This window comes from Nestor notabilis, unplaced genomic scaffold (genome assembly GCF_000696875.1).
Source record: "Nestor notabilis isolate BGI_N333 unplaced genomic scaffold, ASM69687v1 scaffold14089, whole genome shotgun sequence".
Taxonomy (NCBI): domain Eukaryota; kingdom Metazoa; phylum Chordata; class Aves; order Psittaciformes; family Psittacidae; genus Nestor; species Nestor notabilis.
In genome coordinates this window covers 7,815-20,224 of record NW_009944177.1, presented here as the reverse complement: position 1 = coordinate 20,224, position 12,410 = coordinate 7,815, and the positions used below count along the sequence as shown (strand labels likewise).

The 12,410-nt window shown below is 44.9% G+C and overlaps 1 protein-coding gene across 1 annotated transcript in view; it reads left to right on the top strand.

The window, feature by feature from the left end:
* The window catches only part of LOC104411798 (major facilitator superfamily domain-containing protein 1-like), a gene marked incomplete at its 5' end in the record, with an annotated part of 9,246 nt that extends 576 nt beyond the window's left edge, over positions 1-8,670 (top strand). Inside the window, 11 exon segments of the mRNA XM_010022316.1 lie at positions 1,267-1,391; positions 1,491-1,546; positions 2,310-2,453; positions 2,931-3,089; positions 3,303-3,403; positions 4,293-4,393; positions 6,425-6,536; positions 7,151-7,288; positions 7,853-7,992; positions 8,155-8,266; positions 8,557-8,670. Of these exon segments, the coding sequence (XP_010020618.1) occupies positions 1,267-1,391; positions 1,491-1,546; positions 2,310-2,453; positions 2,931-3,089; positions 3,303-3,403; positions 4,293-4,393; positions 6,425-6,536; positions 7,151-7,288; positions 7,853-7,992; positions 8,155-8,266; positions 8,557-8,670 (1,302 nt within the window).
* Between the last annotated feature and the right edge of the window lie 3,740 nt (positions 8,671-12,410).

Genomic DNA, 12,410 nt, shown 5'->3' with positions numbered 1-12,410 from the left:
GCCAGAGTTCCGAAGTTCTTGCCTGAATTCCTCAAAACTTGACACATTCTTACTTGGGTCATTTAGCGCATTACCGCGTTTCGTCTTGATGATTCTACTCGCGTGTGCCCTCTGCTGGCACAGCTGCTGCTTCAGCAGCAAGGGCAGAAATACATCGACCTTGCCGTTAACCGTTACATTTAGTCAGTGAACTCCAGGCTAAATCTGGTGCAGTTTGTCATTGAAAACACTGTAAAAAGAGAAAAATAGGTCAGCGTTTATTCCTTGATCTTCTACAACTTCTGTAGGTCTGTGGGAGAAGAGTCATTTATTTATGGAATAAATGAAAGGTTCTTTCATATTTTGTTACCTAGATAATTGTATAGCATAGCACAGCCAAGCCATGTTTTTCTGTGCTAGGTACTGGGCAAACAGTGTTTATAGCTGTTGACACTCTCATATTTTAACTCTGGTGAGTTTAGCCTCCACCTGCTACACAAGTGATACAGTGGTAGTCAGAGCATCCATGACTGTGCTTGCAGTGGTTCTAGAGAAGCATTTCCCCACAGCCTCGGACATTTCTACAACAGCAGATCTGAGGGGTTTGTAGATAGGTATGAAAGTCATGTGGTTAATGTCACGCTGTCCTTCTGCTTATTCACAAGGTTAACCTTGTGCCTGCTGGTGTGGAAGACCTGGTGTCCATTTCCTAATGCAGGTAGATTTTTAGTAGTGGAAGCTCTAGGTTTTTTTTCCTGATCAGGTGGTGTTGAGGAGATGTGGCTTTTCAGTAGCAAACTCAACGTTACTAAACCATGCCAGGACTACCAGTTTCCTACTGTTCAGCAGATGTTTTATAGCTGTGAATTAATATGGGCTACTGATAATTTTCATATTTACACACTGCTTAAGACATTACAGTACATAATAAAGAGTCAGATCAAGCTAAGCTATAGCCAAGATACTGAGGGATCAGATAAACCTCGTGGTGCAGCCTCCTGGCTTGTCTTGTGGACTGGAGCGTGTCTGAAAGTGCTGAGCCCCTGACAGTGCTGCCACAGGAAGGGGAAAGGAAGATGTACTGTGCTGGTGGCTGTTCATTTCTCGTTCGGTAAGGGCTGGCTGCCTGGGGGAGGACACGAGTCCTCTAGTTCCTGGTTGTAGAAGTGGGAACTGACTAGGAGGAATAGAAGTCTAGTAGGCAAGACTTTAACTTCATTTTTAAAGGGACACTGGGTTTTCATCTGTGTCTGCTGCCTACCAAAGGCTCTGTGGCTTGTTACGCAGAACTTGACCTGCCCCAATGGAACCCACGGGAACAGTACTGGGCATAACAGCACACTCGGCTGCATCGAAGGCTTGGGAATGACACCTGCACAATACAACTTGTTGTATGCAATCTATGCTTGGACGTAAGTCGCTTTTCTCTTGCTTTGAGGGGTGGGGTAGCAACAAAGCCAGTTGCTTCCCAGCAACAAGACACCAATGTTTCTGTTCTTGTTTTCTCCTAGAAATGCAGTAGTGGTTATTCTGGCTGGATTCCTGATTGATAAACTAGGAAATCGATGTAAGTTGTGTGGACTGATTAGTTTATTCTTATACTGAAGTGGGATTTCAGGCTGTTCTTTCAATTCAAAGGGGTGATCAAAGGTTCCACGTCAATAAGTTCACAGAGGGATGGGAGAGGAGGGACGGTTCTGTGAAGCATGTGACTGTTAGTTTAATAGCTCCCCAGGGCAACCAAGACATTTTCACCATTTCACCACTGACTTACGTGAATTTGCATAGCAGTGCAGTAAATGTGCTTTCCTCTGACAGGCGCATTAACAGGGAATAGCATTATCAGTTTTCTATGGGATAAACTGATAAAGCAGTGTCTGTTCCCTGCTCTGACATTTGTTCTGGCATGTGCCATAAATCTCAGCCCCAGCAAATGCAGTTGTGCTCTGTCTCTGTGTCACTGTGGTAAACATCCTACAGATGAGAAGACAGACGCACGGGGAAGGAGATGGCTTGCTCTAGGCCATAGTCTGTAGTGAAAATCAGGACAGGAACAGGGACTCCAGAGAGTTCAGAGTCGTCTGTCTCACCCTGCCTCTCGACCCTTCCACCATAATAACAACGTCAGTATTTTGAGGATTCCCAGGTAATTTCATAAAGAGACCTGTCTTCAGAAAATTAAAATAATGAGGTAAACTGATGGAAGCCCACAGGTACTCTGGTGTGTTCTGAGGTTACTCTTTTGCTTTTTAACGCAGAATGCTTTTGTCGTTATCTCAGCATGTCTGTTGAGGTTTGTGTAGTTATTTTTTTCTTCTGTTTCTCCCTAGTGGGTGTCTTTGTTTTCTCTCTTCTGACCGTGCTGGGATCATCAGTCTTTGCTTTAGGCGCACATTTCAAGGGGTCGCCATACCTCCTACCAATGATGCTAACAGGAAGACTGCTCTTCGGCTCTGGGAATGGGTCACTTACTAGTAAGGAATTCACATTTCTTAATTGCACCTCACTGAAGGGTGGTCATGATACATTTGTATTTTGCCTCCTAAACCCTTGTCCTACCAGTCAGCTTCACCTGCTCTGTACCAGGTGCTATGTTGCTAACAGAACACTGCTTCTTGAAGGGTTGCATGGATCTAATGTGTGCTGAAATTTTAAAAGTCTTCCCCTCTAATAGGTTAGTCCTTCTCCCAGAGGTGGGGACTGATGGGACTGCTATGCCTCTGGGGTTATTTTTGCTTGCCTTGTTTGAGGGGTAAGTTCACCTCCCATGTCCCAGCATCATTTAGCACATTTTAAAATGGACTGTGGAGTTGACAAGTAATGCCTCCACTTGGAATGTGTAGAGGTCTCTTACCCCCTCTCAAGCACTCTGACTTGAGAGTGTGTTTGTTGCTCCTGTGCAATGCTCTTGACCACTTCTGTCTGTTCACAAGAGGAATTTTGTCTTCAAGTTGTGCAGAATCGTATCACAGCCTTCTGGTTCAAGGGGAAGGAACTGGCACTGGCATTTGGACTGACTTTGTCTTTCTCACGACTTGGGAGTGTCCTCAACTTCTTCTTCACCCAGCAGTTTGAGTCAAGATTTGGAATACAGTGGACACTCTGGGGAGGTGAGTTTCTCTGGTGCTTTGGCCTTTTGTTTTTTGGACTTGAGGCTAGCCTGTTCTGTCCACTTACGAGAAGTGCCTGAAAGGGATGGTGAAGTTAGCAGGAGGAGGTGCATTATTTTCTAGTTTTTCCTGTTACTTTTCTGTATGCAGTGATGTTCTCTTCATTGGTGCCTCCACACTCAGGAATTTCTAACACCTCTCTGCTTTTTCCAGGTACCCTGCTCTGTGTGCTTGGTTTTGTTTCAGCCCTCACAGTCAGTGTACTAGATAAAGTGGGCATGAAGCAACTGGGCTTTTAGGAATCCAAAAACGTGGTAAGTGTTGCACAGACAGCTTTTCCATCTCGATCTGTGAAAGCCTGGGGTGTGGGAGCATTGCTTTTGCAGTGCAGGGAAAGCTGTAGTGAAGCTGCTCCTGGCCAGGAGAGGGCATTTACACTGGTTAAACCTTGCAGAGCAGTTCTTCAGGTAAAGCTGAGGTTATTGCACCTGCAAGCTACCAAACAAGTGTCAGTTTTCTGTTTGGAGACTGTGTATTTGCAGTCTTCAGAGAGCTGAGTTACCACTCTAAATGGCATTACTTTTCTGAGCCAGTTACTTCTTGATTGTAGGTGGCTCAGAGGAGGATTTTATACATAAAACTAGAAAGCAGCCTCCCTTGGGAAGTGCTTTCTGGCTCAAAGGATCCATGATAGAAAATAGCTGATCTGGTCAGTGCTGAACTGTCTTTTGCCAGCTCTTATCTCCCATTCCTCACTGCATTCTTCTATCTAGCAACAAGCATTACAGGCAGTAGGTTGCAATCTTTATGGCACTTAAATCTCTTAGCTTCCTTCTCATGATATAGTTTTTACTGGTTTCTGTAGCTTAGGCTTGTGATTCCTGTTTGTCCTGTATCTTTCAACTATGTTTCACTGAAGTTTTGCAGTAGGCTGCAAAACAGTCTCTTGCAGTCATAACCTTTATAAAACTGGGAAGAAACCTTTTGTTTCGTTTTGTTTACTGAGTACTGTTGACTAAGGAGTGCTTTGGGAGTCAGCACATGCTAAATTTTACTCAAATGTACGTAAGCTGTCTTTCAATTCCCTTTTACCTGCTGTTACTTCTTACGTTTTTTGTGACCTTCAATGGCTGGCAGAAAGTGACATTAGTGTGAAGCTGAAGACTGTTTCCTGGTGAGTGAGGGCACATCTTCTCTTTGCAGCGGATTCAGGACATCAAGCGACTTCACCTCTGCTACTGGCTCCTGGTCCTCACCATCATGTTCTTCTATAATGGGGTCTTTCCCTTTGTGGCAGACGCCAGGTATTGCTCTATGACTGTAGTCTCGCCCATCAAAGCCTTTGCAGGCCCTTGATTTTTCACTAACTGGGAAATATGGGGGTAGTATGCATGTTCCTTGCAGTCATGAAGCACAGAGAAAGATGACTTCAGCACCTAGTCAAAGACAGGAGAGTGCTTTGACCTTTCATTCCCTTCAAAGATGAGGGAGGTTTCTAAAGGAAAGCAAAAATAACTTAAAGGGAAATGATTCAACCAATATTTAAAGCTTGGAACACTGCCAATGGAGGATTAGAACATTTGGGAGAAGGGGAAGAAATCCTTTATTTAAATCATAGCCGTAGATATTTTACCTTTCTGATAGTCCAAGGAAGTGGCTGTCTATGGAGCAGGGTGGGTGTGTTTGCTTCACAGGCCTGGGGCAGTTCTGTCCTGGAGTTCCTGCACATTGTCTGCTGTGGTTGGAACAAAGTTAAGTTGGCATCAGTCAGGGTTTGCAGGTGAGGAAGCCTTTGTGTCCCAGTGCAAGGTTTTTGTACTTCCTTTTTTATACCTTCATTTGCTTAGAACAAAGCAGCAACCTGCCTGACTAAACTGGGACTCCTGCTTCTGTCCTGTGGCTCTGCCATAGGCTTGTCATTTTGCTGCTTTTCTCCTGTTTGTGGATGATGTGGCTTGTATCCCTACTGAGCATTAACTTTTATATTAGCAAAGGCCTGCCATAAAAAGAAGAACATTATTTTGCTAGTATTTCATGAGTGACGTATAGCAAGCCACAATGAAATTAGGAGTGAAGAAACGTCATCACCATTGTCATATCACACGTACAAGTGACCTCTTACCAGTAAAATAAAGACACTCGAGATGCAAAGATATCCAGGCCTGAGGAGACAGCTGCCCTTTCACTGTCACTGTGAACAGTCTCCATTGATCACACAGAGTCCACATTTCTGCAGTTCTGCTAAGCTGCAGATTTCGGGGTTTTTCCTCCCTGTGGAGCAAAGTTCAGGCACCAGGAGTCACGTTTAACACTGGCAAAAAATGCTTGCTGCTTCCCAGGTGGGAAAATAATGGTCCCAAGGCCACAGGCGTGGTGACTTCTGCTGCAGTAAACTTTCAGGGAACAGTGTCTTGTTTTATAAACTCTGCTGCCAGCAGAGGTCTAGAGGCTTAGTGGTATGAAGGGTAAGCAGCCATGCAAGTGGCCAAACCAGGTTTAAGTAGCTGCAAGATCTCTAAATAAACTAGTGTCCTGGATTCAGCTGTAACTGTTGTTTTTCTCCTTCCTAGTAGCTGGTGCAGTGCTGTGTTTTTGGCTTTAGTCTGAGAACACTGCTGATAACACACCAATGTTTTTAGTAAGCTAAGTAATGCTTTTAGTAGCTAAGTAATGCTTACTCTGATCTTTCTAAGCTGTGGCAGCTGTATGACTGTAAGTTCTATAATGTTACAGAAAGTTTTAACACCATTTTTGCACACCCTTAATGAAGGAGGAAGGCTTACTTGTGACAATGAAAACACAACTTGGTTTGGATGCTCTCTGCTCTAACCTTAAAAGATGCCAAGGTGGGGAATCTTAATACTTCTGAAGTGCAGGTGTTCAATTTAAATGCTGATCTTTGCTGTTGGGTTATTTCTAACTCTTTTTCCTGCCCTTCAGCATCCTCACCCCTAGATTGATAATGATTTCTGCCTCTTCAGAGAGAATGTACAAAAGCCATCTGTGTGTTTTGGACAGGTGACAGCAAATCACTGCTCCTGAGCTGTGCTGATGTAATCGAACATGTGCCCAGCTTTAACCTGCAGTTCTACTCTGCACTTGCAGAAGCATCTTGAAAATGGCCATTTAAGCACCAGCTTTACTGGGGTACACCAGTTAAAAAGAAAACAGAACAACAAAGGCTTGGCCCTACAAACCAGATGGAATCAAACTTGTTTACAAGTGTGCACATTAAAACCCTTCCTGTCCATATGTTTGTGCTCAGGCTGACTTTTTGACAAAATAACCAGATCAAGAATCCTAATTATCCCCCCCCCCCCCCCCTTTATTTTTAGCAAGTTTATCCAGGATAAATACTCTGGTTACAGTCAGCAGGAGGCCGCTTATATTGCTGGGGCAGTGTATGACAGCTCCCTTGTTCTCTCTGCAGCAGTTGGCATATTAATTGTGAGTACCCAAACCCAGAAGTGCTTGCTGACTTTCTGAAATGTCTTTGTTACAGCCTCCTTAACCAAAATTTAGCCTGTTGTTGCTGAACAGCAGTCCTTTAATTCCTTGCAAACTGCAAGAGGCACTTTATTCTGAATTAATTTACAAGAAATAATGTTAACCTGTTTTTCCCTCTGTCCCTAATTGTGCTCTGCTAGGATTAAAGCATGGGAAGTGTGGTATGTTTTGGGAAGTCTGAGACTGGAACAGAAAGGATCAGAATAAGCTTTGCATGTAGATGGGAAGGATGACCTGCATGTCATCAGTCCCTGTTTTGTCAAACTCTTTTTTTTCCTTATTTCCCTAACTGTCAGGGCATAATGGTGGGGGTTTCTTCCCCTTTATTAAAGCTGCCATTTCACATGAATAGTGGACACTGATTCTCTGACAAGTGTTTCAGCCTCAGTTCAGGAGGACACAAGAGGAACTAGTAATAGCCTACTAAAATATCGGCAGCTAGGAAATGACATGTCACTGCCAGTCACTCCAGTGCAGTCTGCACAGCCACTCCTGTCACCAGGGCCTGTGGGAGGCTGGCGTCCCTTGTAAGAGGCCTCTGTTTCCTTTAACAGGACTATATTGGACTGAGAGGCGTCTTTGCTGTTGGCTGTGCTGCACTGACTCTGCCAGTCTTCGCTCTCCTGGCATTTACGTTTGTGCCTCCGTTAGTTTCCACTGTCTGGTTGGGGATTACTTACTCCTTCGCTGCTGTAAGTTCACAACTCTTCTGCTGCATTTGGGTGTTTTGGGGCTGTGCTCCTCCCTTCTGGGTGGCCCGTGTCACTGATCTGGTGTCTGGATGAGCAGGTTTAGCAGCCACAGTTTGAAGTCACTGGCTCCCAAGTCCTGCAGACTGGTTAGTAACAAATAACCCCAAAGAATATGGAACAAAATGCAAAGCAGAGTAAGGGACCATTTGGTACAGCATGAAGCATTAATCTATCTGTGCTTTTCTTAGTGCTTTTTTACCTTGAATGTAATACCTGAATGTCCTTTGATTCTTATGAGCTAAGTCATTAGGTCTAACTCCCCTTAAGCAATCTGGAGTCCGGTTATTCCCGTTTCAAACAGCATTTGTTGTCTGTGCTGTCTCAAGCTGCTTGAAAAAATCGGGAACAGTCTAGAACCAGGCAATAGGTTGGGAGGTATAAATACCAGAAGTTTTGAAGAGAAAGTATAAATGTTTATTTAGTGGGAATAATTCCTTTTTAAACCAATGACCATCTTACAGCTTCAAATAAAGCTGTGATTCCTCTTCTCATTCCTCCCTGCAGGCTAGTATGTGGCCATCCATACCTCTTGTGGTCCCCCAAGCAACCTTAGGGACAGCAATGGGGCTTGCGACTTCTGTGCAGATGGTTGGAGTTGGCCTTTCGAATCTGATCGTGGGACACATTCTAGGAACACAGTCCAGGTGGGAATGCTGATGCTTATTTTTCAAGCAAAGACATCAATCAACAGTTCTTGAGTGGAGTGGTGTGAACAGAAATCAATGTATTTGCAACCTAATGCTGCAAGAGGGGCCTTAAACATCTTCAGGTGACTGGTTGTTCTATCCTGTTTTGGCCTTTTCTAGTGAATTAAAGATTCCCCTGTGGCGCTGGCAACAGGTGATGATCTTTATGTTGGCAAACACCATAGCATGCATTGCTGCCTCCATTAGCCTTAATGTTGTGGACAAGAGACAGGTAAGCGTGGTAAGAGGTAAAGAATAGCCTGGCATCACCAACTTGCTTTTATTGATCTAACAGCTGTTGGGTGTGTATTCCAGCAGTTCCCCCGACATAAAAATGGGACTGCATAAAAAGAGAACTACACTACTGCCACAGCGTGTAGTGGTCTTACCTACTATTGAGCTGCTGGTGGCTGTAGTTTTTGGCAAAAGGCGAGGGGCAGGGCAAAGACGCAGCTGTAGTAGTGTATGTGTACAGGAAGAACTGTCTCCTTTTGGCCACTAATTGCTCCTTTGAATTTCTAGGGTGGAACACTGAACAGAACAAGAAAGGGAGCAGGTGTGGAGCAGGACAGAGGCCCTGCAGATGCAGCACCACTCTTTGGTGATGGAGCAGGGGACGAGGGCTCTGTCAGCTGAACCTTGGCTGTATGAGAACAGTGACAGCTGCCAGGCACAGCACTGATCACTTCTACTTCAAAGTAGGCTTTTACCCTGTGTCTTTTAAATGTCTGTGAAGGGAATCTTGAAGGGAATTGTCCACAGGAAGTTAACATTTCCACTTTGCTATGCCTGGCAGACAAGTGGGAAGTGGTTTCCGTGTGGTTCTTGGGTATTCTCCAGCACGCAGAAACCTGCATGAGGCAGCACTTCAAGAACAACACTACAGTGAGTACAATGGACCCAGCTGAAACTTGTTCATAAGCCATTGGAGAGCTGCTTCCCAATCTGGCACCAGCACTGCCCACAGGAGCTGTGCCTGCCTGCTCTGCTGCTCATCTCCATCACGAGAACCCTATACGTCAGCCCTTGCTAACCCCCAGACCAGGGTTCCACTCTTCCAGATAAGCATGCAGCTCTCACTAATTACATATCCACGCAAGTGACACCATCACCATGCTTTAGGCAGGAGACAGAATTAATCATGCTGATTACCTTTTGCACACAAGCCAGGCTTAATTGCCTATTACCTTACTAGAAATGCTTCCATAAGCCAAGCCTGTTCATTTGCCTTCAAAAGCATAAAAGGTTTTAATCCGGAATTCTGTCCTTTAAACCAGGAGGCTCTTTACTCACAAATGCCGTAGGCTTATTTTACTCAGCCAGCTGCCTTCTGGACTATGCAAAATGCTCACATGGACTCACACAGAGTTTACAAAAGCACAGAGGATGCTTGAAGAATGAAGTAAACTTTAATAGCCAAGCACAGGGAATGCTGACGTGAATGATTTATATAAATTATTACACAGTCTTAAGAGAAAGAACAGCTCTGCTCAAGTTGCATTTCATATAAACACTGTAGATTGAAAGCAGTTGAGGCAAGGGCAGCATCCAGTTATGAACTGATTCACTGGAGAGAACGTGCTCAGAGAGCAAGGTATTCCAACTTTCAAGTAAGGCTGTGAATTCATTTCACACCACAGACAATTAAACCTCTGTGTTGGAGTCTGGTGCAGCAGAAATTTGGGGGTGGGGTGAGAGTCATTGAACTCCAAGATCAGACTCCCTTTAGTTTGGTGGTGACCTCCTGAGCTCATCTGGTCCAACACCCTCTACTCAAGCAGGGTCAGCCGGAGCAGGTTGTCCAGGATTGTGACTGATCGGAGCTTGAGCATCTCCACAGATGGAGACTCTACAACCTGTCCTGGTGTTTGATGTCCTTCACAGTAAAAAAGTGCTTCCTTGTGTTCAGGTGGAATCTTGTGTGGTGCGATTTGTGCCCGTTGCTCCTCATCCAGAGCAGAGCCTGGCTCCTCTGTCCTCGCACCCTCCAGCAGGTCTCACCACCCCAGGGAGGTCTCCCTGAGTCTCCTCCAGGCTGAGCAGCCCTGGCTCCCTCAGCCCATCCTCCTAGAAAGATGCTCCAGCCCTTTAACCTCTTTTATGGCCCAAGACTGAACTCCCTCCCGAAGCCACCTCTCTCTCAGTAGGGAAGCTCAAAATTACTCCAGTACACCTGGAATGGTGCTCACGAAAAGGCCCCAACCTCAACTGCCTGCCCACGCTACCATCCCCTCTCATTCCTTTGTAGGGATCAAAGGTGCTTGTCCTATGAGCTGGACACCCCATCTCCAAAGCACACTCTCAGTGCAGAGGCCAGAAGATATTTGTGCAATCTTTCCAATTGGGATAACAAAACTCACCGGTGTTTCTACACTGACCTAGGAACCGACTGATGAATAAAAGCAGACATCTGCAGCACACAGTGAAGTAACAAAATACAGAGGTTTATTGACAATTGCATTATTCATCATTTGATTTCCAATCCCCCTCTGTCCCGGAAAAATGCTCTTATCAATCCTATTTGATGAGTTAAAAACATGGTTTAGATTCCAAAGAAAGAAATGCAAGAAAATTAACCTAGATTAACTAATTTAAGGCCTAGTTGGAAGTTTCTGTTTAAAAGACAGGCACTGCAGCCAATGCACAGCAGGTATAAGAAGATGCCAAGCCTAAGCTCGGTGCTACAGTTGATGTCAATTACACCAGCCCCTTCAGTGCAGAAAGCAGCCTTCGATTGACTTTTCCACGTGGTGGCCTCCTAAACCCTGTCAATTCCTGGATGAAGGAACTGAAATGGATGGCTCAGACTCAGTCACAGGCTAGCCAGCACAGACTCAAGCATTGCTGCTAGGAAAGACAAATTTGGAACTAACTAAAGTCCATTCCAGGGTTGCAGTTAGGACCCCTCTTTTCCTCCTGTTTTCCCAGGAGGTCAAATGACAGGGAACTCCAAACCTATCTGAAAGGTACAAAGACACTGAAATCCCAGCTTTTCATGGCTATTTCTACTCTTAGCACAGCCCAGGTATTTCATTTCTACTATCTGGAAAGGGACTAAGTCTTCATGCAGACATCCACCACAGCTGACATCAACTGGACTGAGCCCTCAACTAAGCACTATCATCACAGAGTGTGTTAGCCCCTGTCTCAGAGCCAGTCCCCAGGGAACTTGGGCTAGAGCAGCAGCAGATAGAGGCAGGTAAGGCCACTTGTTCTTTGGTGAACCTGAACAACTTCTGTTTCGATATGTCTAATGTAAAAAGTCACTATGAAATCCATTGAACGGTAAGCACCTCATGTTAACAATCACAGCTCATAGCTCTGGATATGATCAGAAAGTTCATTCAGAGAACAAATGATGGGAGCTACCCTCCCCAACGCGTGTTTGCTCAGAACACGCACATCTTCTAAACATGATTTAAAAGCCAGCATAACCAAAAGGTTGGCATCACTAGTCTTTGTTTCTCCAACTAGGATAGTCTACAGCATGTCTCACAACAACTACAGCCCTGGTTTGGGAGAATCCATGTACTTCTCCCAACCTTACTAACAAAAATCTGAGGCAGTCAAAGGCAAAAGTAAGGCTGACCGAAGACAAGAGTCACTAACACAGTCAGCACAGACAAACAAATGCACTGTGGTAAAGCCAGCAGAACTAGTCTTGGTTTCTGCAGGGTACAAAGGAAAAACCTGTGTAGAAGCTGAGGCAGTTCTATACTGGTTGGGTCAGAGCTAGTGGCTGGACACTATTGGACACTCTCTGTGGTAATTGTACACTTTAAGGAGCTTCTGTTCAAAAAGCACCATAAAGCTATTGTTTGCAGCCACATCTTTACCAGAAAATGTGAAAGCACTCAACCAGGATACTTGAAATAAAAGTCTTCTAGAAGCACCTTCATGGAGCAGTGTGTTAGACTGATGCCATCACTGTTCAAGAGCTAGTTGTAGTAATGGGATTATTGAAGGCATCAGAAAGGCCTGAATACTCTGGGGAGGGGAAGACCACTGTATTTATTAACCTATGATGGTTCATGAGTATAAAAGAAACTTTCAGCATTTGTTGGCCTTGTATCAGCAATCATGTGCTGCAAGGCAAGAAAGGAGAAAAAGAACCAAAGACTGAAGACACTCAAACCCATAGCACCATAGTTCCAGTGGAATGTATTCACATTCAAGTGACTGCTACCAGCTCCTGTGTGAGGCTGCATTCTGTGCCCCAGAGAGAGGCACAGCCTACCTGCCTGCTGCAGAAGCTGTCAAGGGTGGTCTCTGGGTCCTCACCATTCACCATATTTTACATGTTGACTGTATGGATGCACCTGACTCCACAAGAGCATCCTCAGCCAGTGGCTAACAGAGAAACCCCGGCCCAAAAC